Source organism: Tauraco erythrolophus, chromosome 4, assembly GCF_009769465.1.
Source record: "Tauraco erythrolophus isolate bTauEry1 chromosome 4, bTauEry1.pri, whole genome shotgun sequence".
Taxonomy (NCBI): domain Eukaryota; kingdom Metazoa; phylum Chordata; class Aves; order Musophagiformes; family Musophagidae; genus Tauraco; species Tauraco erythrolophus.
In genome coordinates, this window is record NC_141468.1 from 47,617,644 (window position 1) to 47,631,214 (window position 13,571).

General features: G+C 37.6%; 1 protein-coding gene across 1 annotated transcript in view; it reads left to right on the plus strand.

Annotated features, from left to right (window-relative positions):
• Nucleotides 1–13,571, plus strand: part of METTL25 (methyltransferase like 25) — a 64,769-nt gene that overhangs the window by 12,918 nt on the left and 38,280 nt on the right. The window contains exons 3-5 of the mRNA XM_086609972.1: nucleotides 884–984; nucleotides 6,856–7,488; nucleotides 10,416–10,557. Of these exons, the coding sequence (XP_086466098.1) occupies nucleotides 884–984; nucleotides 6,856–7,488; nucleotides 10,416–10,557 (876 nt within the window). The remainder of the gene's footprint in view (nucleotides 1–883; nucleotides 985–6,855; nucleotides 7,489–10,415; nucleotides 10,558–13,571) is intronic.

Genomic DNA, 13,571 nt, shown 5'->3' on the forward strand with positions numbered 1-13,571 from the left:
AGAGAATGGGAAAGTACATTAATCTGCCTAGTCATGTAAAAAAGCCTTGTTTTCTATGAGCATGCTCATCAGTAACACCCCAGTTTCCTCTGCCCTCACTCAGACTTAACGAAAATTTCCATCAATTTAACTAGAGCCACCTGTCCTGTAGTGTTGGTGACGTAGGAGAAATATGAGGGTTTCTCCCAAGGGAGCAAGCTCTGAGCTCCTCCTGTGGTTGGGAGATGTAGAGATTGGCAAGTGAGTGCTTGATGTTCTCCACAAGCAGTAAACCTGTGGTAGAGATTGACTATCTCATCAACACATTCTCCAGCAACAAGTGATTTTGTACCGTAAAGATGTAGCAGTTCTATAACCCATCCATAGGGTAAATAAAGAAAATAAAAGTGCATGTTCTTGTGAATTTCCCCAGCATCACTCATAACTTTTATTTGAGATATCTCACTTGATATTGTGAGTGAATCAGCAGAGTTAACAAGCCGTACTGTGTGATTATTAATTATCCCTGCCCTTATATTTCATATATGTAAGGGTAAATGTGATAAATGGCACAAAAATAAATATTTTTTAATGAACAGGAAGAAATAGTACATTTTATAGTAATAGGTATTGTCTAATAATATCTGGTCAGGTATTAGATATGCTGCATCTTAAAAAAACACTAGTGGTACTAAGTTTTACAGTGTGTTGAATTTTACTAACTCATCTCTAATTCGGAAGGTTAGTCTTGTAATTATTTAGTGACGTTTGAGTTTAAAATTACTACCCTTAAAATAGAAAAACACTGGAGCTTATTTTTAAGCTGGTGTTTTTTCTGATTGACCATAAGTCTTTATTATTATGGATTGTATTAATATGTATTTATTTTCTCAATCCAATACAGGTGTGAAAACTGATGAGTTTATGAATAATAAAAAATCTCATGAAGTGCAGGTGATGTCAGAGCTGGTAGACACAATAGCAAATTATTGTGATATAAAGCAGGTAAGAAGGCATTTCTTACTATATGTTACTGTATGCCTTCCAAATTATTCTCCTTATTGTGTTCAAATACCCTAATTTGATATTCTGTCAATTCTGTTCTTATTTTTCCTGTAAATAATTGTAGCTAAAGAATAGCCTTTAGGGCCAAGCTGAAGGACAATCATGTTTATGTAATGTATCATTCTCAAGAAACTGCCTTTCAGTGCCAGTCATTTTCTCATTCATGAAAAAATTGAAGAAATGATAATCATCCTGTATGTGTTGAACAGCTGAAAATCGTACTGGTTTTTGCTATGCATGGGTACTGCCTTGTTTATCAAAATTGTATTGCTAGCAATTTAGATAGGCATCACTAGGAGAGGAAAGCTTCATTCTTCTCCTTCTATCAGGCAAACGAGTACCACCAAGGCAGAAAATCTGAGAAATTTTGAAAGCTTATCTTCTTACTCTAGTACTAGGGGTTTCAGTCATTTCCAATTGTTTAATGCTGTTCACCTTTCGTTAACATGGATTGAGATCTTCAATTAGGGATTTAGTCAGGACTTTTCTAGTTTGAAGAGAGACCGGATGAAGCAGGGATTTATGTAGCAGAATGTGCATGAGGTAGATTTTGTAGAGCACATAGGAAATCTGGGCACTCAACACCATGGTCACCAGTTACTACTCTATGAATCAGCCATTTTATTCATCAGATGGCAAGTTCGTCCTTGGTTGGTGAAGAATTCCAGGATTCCTTTCTCAAAATGTGATTGTAACTTATCCTTTTTTTTTTTACATGCAATTATGATTGCACAGTGCACTAAATCACTGTTACATTAAAGCCTTGTAGATGTTTACTTGAGGATCTGTTGACAAAACACAAAGATCTCAACAAAACCTGAATTTTTTCAGTACCATATTTCACGTTCTATTAGACAAAAGTAACACCAATACCATATCCTCAGTTTACATACATGTACTTTTTCTGTAAGCTTTTTTTTTTTTGTTAAACTTTCTGTTAGATTCCATGTCTTAGACCTTTGTTGCAGTAAGACTACATTTTTAACCAGTTAGGTTAACTGAGTTGATTTAAACATTTTAATCTCTGTAATGCTAGTAACTGACTAATGTAGCTTCATCCTGCTTTACGCTGTAGATGACTTGTGAATCTGGAGACTGCATTTGATTCCTTGCTACATCCAAGCTGCACTTGCTCTCTGTGCAAGGGGCTGTAAATGTAAATGGAGACTGATTTCCTCCAGCTTAATATTTGTTCCCATAAAAATTTGTGGAGAACAAACTATATTTGTTTAAAACCAAAGATTAATAAGGTATCTGCTCAGATTTTGTTCTGAACATATTCCCTCTGAGCATTTTGTTTCCTAAGAAAGTATGTCTCAGTGTAGTTTGAAGTTAATGTATCGGATGCGGATAAGGGAGGAGAGACAGTTGGGCAGACCAAGTCTGTATTAATATGGTCTCTGGTATATTTTGCCCCACGAGTTGTACCTGGCCTTTGTAATGAGAGAGTGCCAGTTGGCCTGCTTCATTCCTGTGCCAGGGGCCTTGCTAAAGATGAATAGTGTGGCTAGTCATGTGCCACAGCCATGCTCTGTTCGCTTTAGTGGTAGAGATGTAACTGCAGCATCCTGAGTTCCTGCTGCTGCCACACAGACCGAAGGGCAAGCCACAAAACTTGGGTTCAGCTCTCAGTTGCTGAAGCTGAACTTTGATTTGGAAGTTATTTGGCTCAGACTGGGTTTAATTTAGATAATGAAAATGATGCAGTGCTCTTGATAGGCTTGGGTCAGGCCTGTGGCATCCCTGGGAACGGAGATCAAAACTCTGAATCTCGACCATCTGTTTTGTGAGGAGCAACTGATGAAGGCAAAGTTTTAGGCAGTCTTCTCCTTACAACTGGGATTACCAAGTAAACAGAGAGCTGCAATTAAGGCCAAATATTACTGGATGAGACGCAATCAATTTGTGAGCATCTGCAGTCGCTTACAGTGCTGGAAGGCGATCTCTCCAGCAGCAATTCCAAGAGCCAGCTGCCGGGACATGTGTGGGTGCCCTCAGCAGCCGTAAAGTGGGTGCGTTCTGTAAAGAACAGAAGTACAGTAGCAGGAGATTTGTCAAAGTCATTTCCTCTGTCATTAGCATGTTTTTTACCTTGCTTACCTTTTGCTCCAGGCAAGTATTAGTTGTTCAAGTGTTGAGGACTCTCCCGTACTGAAAAAGCTGTAGGAGAGTGTAGCTTGCTTGTAATGCAATGCTAAATGTTCTCTGCGCCCGCTCGAAGGTGGTGTTTCAAATAGCATTTTCATTTACGTTTTAAATAGTTCCTGTGAGATTCAGGAATGAAAGGAAAACCCATATTCAGAGAGTAAAAAAGCAGAGCCACCTTAATGACCTAACCTAAGTCCCGATGTAGCTGGTTACTAATAAAATCTCAAACCAATCATTATTAAGTATCTGTCAATATGCTGCAATTTCATCCAGTGCTTATGCACTTTTCTCAGACAGCTTAGGGTATCTTTAGACAAAGGATTATTTTCTGTTTATTTTCGGAAAAAATTGTAACAGCTAATGAAAAATATTATTGCAGTATATCACTGAATATGAAATGCTGACTGCTCTATATTAACTTTTTTCCATTTTAGTCATACACTGTAGCAAAATTTATTTGTGCTAAGTTTCAAATCCCTAATATATGAAAAGAGCTTTCCAGTTACATTTTTAAAAAAAGAAAAGAAAAGCCTCCTTCTCAGTTATTAAAAAAGCGACTCTTTTTGTTTTGGTTACCTTTCAACTTCAAAAAATATAGGAACTGTAAAGTTTTAGGGGAGTTTTTTCCTTATTGATTTTTTCCTATCTTTCTCACAAAGCAAAATATATGCAGCATTTAATTAAAAAATCTAGAGCTATGAAAGCACAACACATGTTTTACAACAACATGGGTCCTCAGGGTGTTTCTTTCAGATATTACAGATCATTGACGGCTTGAAAAATGCCCTTCATTTCACCTCCATACCCATGATATATAATGGGTGGTAAAGGATATTACTCTCTTGTGGCATTTTATTTTATAATGTAGTATAATAAATAGTAAAATGAGAATAAAAGCAAAAACTTTATTACTGCTGTAATCACTTCTAGGTTAATGATTTGAATTAAAACATTGAAGCAAACTAACTGAAGGGTTTTTTTTCAGTTGTTTACTGCCCCTTTTAAGCATTGTTCCTATTGTATAAATGGAACTTTATTTTATAAAGAAGTTCTTGATTAAACTCTGTAAAAGAAGTCAGTGATGATTCTTCTTTGTTTAAATGCACATTTGTTTTCTTTAATGGATTTGTGAAAGTTTTCCTTGGAAATTGCAGCACGTGCAGCAAGAGTTGCAATGTGTAATGTAAGTATGATATAATTCTGCATTCAGCATCCATTAAACTCGTGTTTTGGTGTTGGGAAATGTTGGTGCTTCTGAAAACAACGTTCTTGATTGCGCTGTGCCAGAAGCTGTGTTTAAACATAGTACCCAAGTCACTATGGACAAGACCTTTGGAGTTCATTATATCATGGAAATTTCATTTTAAAAGTTCATGCTTGGCAGATACGCTGTGGATTGCTGATTGCCTTTCCTTATGTAATCAAGGGAAGTTAAAGCAGGGATTAATTTAATGCAGTCTGTTTGCTTAGCACAAGATCATTGCCTGCTTATTTTTAGTCAAATTTTCCTTTCGTTTGAAATCTCTTCTCCCAGTGCTAATTTAACAATATATTACTGTTTCTTTTTGCTTGGAAACAACTGAAAAAACCTTACCCAAACAGCAGTTTGTCTTCACAGCCACTAGAGGTCACATGTAGGAGTTAGGAATAATTCACTGGCTGACTCTTGTGCCTTTCACAGAAATATTTAAAAACCTTGTAGAAGTGGAGGTGTGCATATTCTGCCAAAGAGTAATATCTTACATAAAATAGTGGGTAAAATTATTCCTTGAACACTCTTCTTTCTTTCACTTTTAAATAATCTAGGGGAATACTTGTGATAAATGTGACAAACAAATGACATTTTCAAAAAGTATGGTTAGATCATATCAATTCTATTTCACTAAATACACTCCTGTACTGATTTTATTCAAGAAATTTAAGGATTGTAGTGTACCTAGATAGCAAATATGCAGCAATATCACATGACTAGTGCAGATGAGAAAGCCATGTGCAGCTTGGGTAAACAATTTTTACCTAATAGTGTGTATTCCGTACTGGTTTACATAGTCTTTACTGGCATTGGTTCAAATTTTTCTTTCTAGTTCAAAAGCTGTACAAATCTTTAACTTTCTTAGAATAAGGAATAAATCTTTCTTTTTCAGTAAGAGTACTGCTGTACTGAATATTCTTACTCAGTAAAAAACTCTGCAGTTGAGTTTAGGATGGATCCCTGTAGTGTGTGCTGCTATTTGAACTTACAAATATCAGTATAGGCTTTCTTATGAATGTGTGACAGATCAAGGATAAGACATAGATGTTCTTGAATCAAACACTTTCACGCACATCTACAAAGAAGTCATTATATCTAGTCAGTATAATTTTTGGTAGATACCTGCACAGAAGCGAACATTATCATTTCATTTCCTTAGAGAAATGTCACTCTGCCTATTCTTGTAAAATACGTTGTTATATATTTATTACAAATTAAAACACACATAATATAAAGCTGTGATTATGTACTTAAAGGTCTCAGGTTACCCTGGTTTCTGCTACTGCTTTGTATGGTGTTTTCTTTCCTGTGTTATATCAGTCTCTGAAGTAGCACATGCTGTCAGCCAAGAGACAAGCTAAATTGTCAGCTAGTCATCCACCCCATTTGCTCCTTCCTCCAAACGGGCAGTGAAAGCACGTGACGTATGAGCCCCTTTGTTTTATTACAAAAGCATCCTTATGTTAGTCAAAGCTGTATGGATCATTTGCACATAATGGGAAACTGGTATAAATAAGCATTCTGACATGAAAGAGAGAATTAATATCATCTGTCTTTAGGTCACATTTGAAGTGATTCAGCTAGGTACTGAATCCGAAGATGCTTATTTCTGTACACCTAGCGGTAGTAGACTCCTCGGTATGGGATTTAGGTGCCTAAAAATACTATGAATGCTTTCCTTGCTACATCTATATCCTGACCCAGTTTAGGAAGGGCAGGTTGCGTTGTTAGTGATTTATGGTTATTTTCCTTAACAGCAGGAAGTTCTGTGTCAAAAAATATACTCAAAGTCTTTCCCAGAAGAGTCAAGACGCGTGCGTTGCTTAAGCATTGCAGTGTTTGTTTTCTGGAGCAAATCAGTTATGACTTAATTCTGTGTTTTAATGTCAGGTGGATCAACAAAGCAAATCATAGAATCATAGAATCATAGAATGGTTAGAGTTGGAAGGGACCTCAAAGATCATCTAGTTCCAACCTCCCTGCCATGGGCAGGGAAACCCTCCACTACACCAGGTTGCCCAAAGCCTCATCCAACCTGGCCTTGAACACTTCCAGGGATGGGGCATCTACAACTTCTCTAGGCAACCTGTTCCAGTGCCTCACCACCCTCACAGTGAAAAATTTCTTCCTTATATCTAATCAAAATCTACCCTCTTTCGGTTTAAATCTATTGCCCCTTGTCCTATCACTACATGCCCTTGTAAAAAGTCCCTCTCCAGCTTTCCTGTAGGCCCCCTTTAAGTACTGGAAAGCTGCAATAAGATCACCTCGGAGCCTTCTCTTCTCCAGGCTGAACTAAGTGTATTAGGAAGGATAACTGATAAGGTAATTGTTAAATCCATGCTTAAATTTTTAGGGAATTATGTTGCATTTGATTGAAATGTGTCCTGTTTTTTTTCCCCATTGTCTAGGTGATTGATATAGGTTCTGGAAAAGGTTACCTGAGTTCATTTTTGTCCATGCAATATAACTTAAAAGTTTATGGAATTGACTCCTCAAACACCAACACTAATGGTGCTCATGAAAGGAACAGAAAATTGAAGAAACACTGGAGAGCATATCAGAGTCGAGCAAGAGCAAACGTTGAAAGCCAGAGGTTGGAAAAGGCAAATGACGGGCCAGTGCAAAGTGAAATTAAGTGTGAAGCAGTCAGTGAAAAGCCCTTGAATAAGAACAGCAGTCTTCAATGTCAAGGCCAAGTGACTATTCAGGATTTAGTTCCTTCTTGTAATTTCACAGAAATAGCTACATCTGGAACGAGCAAACAGACTGAAGTTGATTTGGTGACTCGGACACAGTCTGATGAGGACAAACTTTCTGAAGAGGCTCTTGCTGTTCTAAATGTTCTGCCTGCTGATGCTGTAGAACTTTTTTCTTCATCTCGGTGTAACAATGGGGAACTCTGTAAGGAGGAAAAGGCACAAAGAAAAATGGCATCTCTCAAGGCTCAGGCGAGCAAGTCAAGTGAATCAAACCTGTATCTTCCATTGACCTGTTGCATCACTGCAGAAACAGAACTCAGTGACATCATAACAGATCTGGAGGTTATTTTACTAATATTTGAAGGAGATTGTCCGTTGTCTTTTCATTGCTATTTTCATATGTACGTAATGTTTGCTGAGTGTGCACAGAGTGCTGTCAGTGGTCAAAATAAATATTGTGGCCCAATAATGTTTTTCAGAAAGTTAGCAGAAGTGTGTCCAGCAGATAGAGATTGTTTTTCTATTTTAATACATGTGTTGGAATTATTCTGAATATGTAAAGCAGCCTTTAGAATTTATGGGGTAGAAATAATCAGCTGTCAAATTTAACAGCATACATATTAGCACGTTCAGGTATTTTACAATTGTGGTTATAGATAAGGTGTAATTATTATGAAAAGATTTGTAGATAGATGGATATATTAAGCACTGGAATTTAAACTTTCCTGAAATTCCTTATTTTTGAAGTTTTATATTTTTGCAATTTCAGTTAATTTCAGTTAAACTTTGAAGGCCTAGGAGAATTTATTGTGTGTAATACTCAACATAGTTTGTAAAGAGCCCTATTTGCAAGTAATGTTTTTATATTTTGACTCTTCAGAGTTACTTTAAGTTATTTAGTAATTTAGCAGCTGATGGGGATTGTGTCTACAGAAACAAGCCCAAGCTCAGCTGCCCAGAGACACAGTGACACAAGCCTAGAAGCTGTATGGCTGTTTAATTCCTATGCCTGAGCCAACGTGCTTTGATTGGGTGGATATATTCAGGCTTTTATGGAAAGATGAAAACTTGCCTTTGTTCAGTAGTGACTGAACTATTATATTCAGGGGTGTAATTCGTCTCTGATTCAAGATCATTAGTTTTTGCTGATGCCCTGTAACTTGAGCTAATAAATCTTACTGTGTATCTGAGAACATGTGGAGCAAGCTTATATCTGTCTGCAAAAGACACTCTGAACAGCAGTTTGTTGATGGAGCATACACTTTTATATTTGCACAGTTGGATTTTGTGTCCTCTTAGCGTGTGATTTGTATGATGTAAAAGGTGGAAGAAGTCCTATATCACTGACTGACTTTATTTAAAATAAAAAATACTGTCAGAAAAGGTAAAAGCTTCATAGTGGTAAAAAGTCAGTAATAACCTATCTGCACTCTGTGTGATTAATGTGTGTAATTAAAATACTTTAAAATGTGCAATCATTTAATATTTTTTAAGTATTTTGAGAATTTTTAGAAATAAAATATTTTTAGAAGTAGTTTTACAAATATTTACAATTTTTTATTGTAACTATAACTTGATTTTTTTTTCTCAATTTTTCCTAAGCTGAGGACAAATGGGAAATGGGGAAACTAGTATTTACTGATCTATACCATAAGTTCTGAAATCAATTTGCTGATGAAATATGGGTGTAAGAATGCTTGTTTGTATATAGCCCAGGATTAATATTGAGATATTCAATCTTACTACACTTAGGCCAGTGATCCAGAAAGTACTTTCAGTTATACCCAGGCAACCTCGCTGAAGTCAATGATAGTCCAAAAGTACCCGCCACAGACAAACTGTCCTCCTAGTCAGAAGTTTTGAGCATCTTAATGTGTTTCCTGTGTCTCACATGTGGTAGCCATCTTCCACTAGCTTTCTCCTGAAAGAATCTCTTTAACTTTCCCTGTCCTGGGGTTTGAATACTGCCCTTGCAAGTGCACAACTTCCCTTAGCTTTCAAACTTTAGTCTTGTTCCACTGTTTCTGTAATTGCATGTAGAAAAAAGCTGTGTGGAATGGTGAGCTGAAGCTGACTGATAGAAAAAAAGTCTTTAAAAAACTAAGCTGAACTGAAACTGAACTTTTGCCACCTAAAAATTTTGGACCCTAAGGCAAGGAGAGGGCAAGAACAGAGAAGCAGCACAAAGTGGAAGGTGAGAAAGGGAACAGGAAGAATTAAAAAGTAGAGGAAGAAAGGGGAGATTTTACTGTTTTGCATATGTTATTATATAATACAGATGTGTGAGAAAATCAAATGTAGAGCAGAAAAAATAGATATACACATAAAGTCTAAATGATTATAGAAAGTTACCACAATTGAATGCCCCTGGGCTAATTTCTTGTTGGTAACCTTGTTAATAAATAAGGCTGAAATTCAAAACACCACCATGTTCCCCGTGTGGGTTGCCACTAATAATGCCAGAAGGGAAATATCTTGTTAGGCATGGTGAGAAGAGGGATAATGGATGGAGAAATAGAGGGCAAAGGGAAACTGAGGAAGAGGAAAGCAGGAGATAGATTGGACAGAAGAACAGAGCACTGAGGTTCTTACGTTGTGCTATGGAAGAAAATGCCCGTTTGCTGTTGAATAGTAGTAAGTACACTGCAAAACTGCAACAGTACTACAGTTCTGGAAATAACAAAGGAGATGGAGAAGGGCCTGCTCTTCAAATTACACTTACCTTTAGGAAATGTGTTTGATTGTAGCAATTCAAAGTAGCAGAAGTGCCATAAATAGGTCCAGCCAGACATACGATGATAAATCTGAAGAAATGGAGATAGCAGTGGTAGTAATAATAATAAGAAGAAAGCTAGGAAAGACAGGACAAAGTGGCCAGTGTCCACTCACCATGTAGATGTTCCCTTCCGTGCAGGTAAACCAGCTGCTATTCATAGTCTTGAACTTTTGCTTTCTTGTGGCCAGTAAAGTGCAGAGATGTGTAGTTACACAAATTAAAATTAAAATTGCTTACCTGAACAAAGCAATGGGCGGTCTGGCTCTCTGCAGAGGCAATGCACCATTTTTTCTGAGCATCGAAGAGCTTGTATTATACGTTGAAAAATTCTAGACCAGAACAGCAGGAGCCCTCTTGGGGTTGTGTATTTAAACCTTACAGCTCGATAACCATTTGCGGCATGTTTGGGTTTTGGAGTTTGTTGTGATTCATGCTCTTTCAGTTGAAGAGGGAGATGCTTTATTGTTGCTTTTTTTCTTCTTCTTCTTCTTAGGACTGTATGATGGTGGGTCTACATACATGTGGTGATCTCGCTGCAAATACGCTACGAATTTTTACTGCCAAGCCTGAAATCAAAGCAGTTTGCAGTGTGGGCTGCTGCTATCATCTATTATCAGAACAGTTTGAAAACCAAGGTAACTCTTCTGAGCTTAACTTGTGGCTGCCAGTTGGCATGTTGAGAGTGTTATACCTTTTAATTAATAACCTCCTTGTGCTTGTTCCTTTCCAGTGGCTTACTTAGTACTGGTTTCAATTACATTATGCGGGTCATTCACTCCTGAATGCCCTGTAGCTTTTCTGTTATGCCAATATTCCTAATATTCTTCCGAGAACTGGGGACCTTAATGCAGAATGTTTTTATGTGGTTATGAATACAGCTGGGTTTATTCCATTACTTCACTTGTAAAATGTGGAGGCTTTTTTTGGTCCAATATCTTTTCATCCTTTTGAAATATTTTGTACCAGATTTTGCCCTTGGCTGTCTGCAAGCAACAGCCATTTATTTTGAGTTGTACACATACAACTATGAGTAGAATTAAGTCCTTATAACGTAAGTTATTACTCAAAAAAACTCTCATCTGAGTGCTGTGCTCTGGGGCATTGCCAGTTTAGATCATTATGGAACAGTACATATATAACAGTTTTTCTTGCGGAGACAACCTGAAAATTATGTGGGGATTCACACTACAGGCAAATTTTCCTTCAAATGCGGGTTTTTTTCATTTTTGATAGAAAGTTGGTACCTTTACTTGAAAGGTGAATTCAGAATAGTGAAAAACATTAAGTAGCTGACTTTCCTGACGTAAGTGGTACATAGCTGAGCTGTCTAAATGACCATCTGCCAGAGTCCTAGAACCTGAACATCATATCAAACAAATTTGAGAGAGGGGTTGATTGGCAAAGTTGATTTCAGCTCTTCCAGGGAACTTCACGGACAGAAAGGCAGGTGGAACCCAGCTGCTGCTCTGTAACAGTTGGCTGCTCAGGCATCGAAGGCACAGCTCCAGACTGACCACGACAAATGCTAGCTCTTGCTTGCTTTAATGATCTTTCCATGTTATTTCTATCTTGCTCTGCAACAAAATTAAGAGGTTTTGCAGTGTGTTAATTTCAGTTATTTCACAATACTTCAGATAATCCCAAAAACAAAGAAAAAGAAAATGCAATAAAAATTTCTAAGTTCTAGAAGTGTGATCAGTAAAAAACATACAGTTCCTTTTACGCATAGAGTTTTAAAAAAATATTGACTTTTTGGGCACTTGTCATTAAGTTTGCGTGTCTGAAACATTTGGTTGCTTATTATTATTGCAGAGGACATGATACCTTTTCTAGCTATAGGATTACTTTTCCCAGACCAGTGCATAAGGCTTTAGTAAATTACTGTTACTCAGACACCACCAAAGGATTAGGTGTGATAACCTATTCTAAATTCAAACAAACAGGCATACGTGCACAGTGGTAAGAGATACTGCAGTTTCATAGTAGTATGGAAATTGCATGTCGGAATTTATAGCTGTTTGATTTTTCTCAGCTAGAAGGATAAAAGTTATTCTCAAAGAAGAACCTTCAGGCAGAATAAAAGGAAATTGCAGTATTCTTGTGTTGGGAAATAACACATAAGTAGTTCCAGTGATGCTCAAAAAATTTGATTTTTGTTTTTACTGTTACTATGAGGGTACATATTCTAAAATCCATAATGCTGTTGTATTCCCTTGGGAAAGTCACCTACTATATGGCTTGTTCATAAATGCGCAGTGAAGGGGTGAGAGCGTGAGGACCAACAATATCTAAGAGCTAAAATTTCTTCAAAGAGAAACAGAAAAGAATTAGGACTGTAGCTTGTGTCTACATATCCTGTGCATGGATTTCAAACTGACAAAGCATTGTGGAGTATGCTAGAGGACTCTCTAACTGATCAGATGGTATGGATCCAACAATTCACTTGTACAAGAAGTAAACTAATTCATCTTGCAGCTGTCTGAGGCAAGTGAATTTTGGTACTGCTTCCAAAATGGACCAAATCATAGAATTGTGATGAAATAATTTAACTTGGAAGTGGCTTCTGGAGGTCATCTGGTCCATATTGTGGCGCAAAGCAGGGCCAACTTCGATCAAGTTGTTCAGGGCCTTGTCCAGTTTTGTTTTGAGTATCTCCAAGGACAGTGATTCAGCAGCCTATGCCAATGTTTGCTCTCACCACAGAGATCTTTTTCTTCTTAGCTGTTCAGAATTTGCAGTTCTTGTGCATTATCTGTTGTCTTTTCATTGTGCACCTCCAAGAAGAATTTAATCTTTCCTGTTCCCTTAAGGTAGTTGAAGACAGCAGTTAGATCCCTCCTTGACCTTCTCTGCAGCCTTGTAGTCCTCTTGCCACCACCGAACTCATTGCAGTAAGGCAGTGTGGTGGGCCGCAGAGCCCAAAGAAGCACTCTAGATACTCTCACTCTCACAAGTGCTAAAAAGGGGAAATAATCACATCCCATAACCTGCAGGCTTCACTGTTAAGCTTCAGAGTCCTATCAATTTTCTGCCCACCTTAGAGTCCACCTGTCTGAGTCGTATCTTTCCAATTTGTCTGTAAAGATACTAAGAAAACCTTGCTGAAAGCCTCGCTAAAGTCAAGGTAAACTATGACTATGCTCTCCGCTAGTTCATGAAGCCAGTCACTGCTTTACAGAAGGCAATCAAGTTTTTCAGTCCCTGATAAATTCCTGTCTGCTATTCTCAATCTTATCTTGAACTTCATGGACTTGAGCATGATTTCCAGGAAAATTTGCTTCATAAGCTTATTGAGAACTGAGGTTAGACTGAAGATGGGTGTGATGTTTTCCTTTTTCCTTTCATTAGGAACTTCCATTGATAGATGTGACCTTTCAAAGATGAAAGGTCACACCAGCCAGTTGCCTCAGCTTCCTGAAATGCATCCCATCTGGTCATATGCACTTGTGTATTTCCAATTTGCTTGTGTGATCCCTGAGCCAATATAATCTTTACTGTAGGTAGTCCTTCACTTGCCCAGGCTCTGACACTAAGCTCAGGGAACCTACTGGCTAATCTAGGCATCAACCAGAGATTGCAGAGACCTGTAGAAGCCTTACATGGAGAGACTAGTTTGAGTATTAGGATACAGATTTAGAGCTAGATCTCT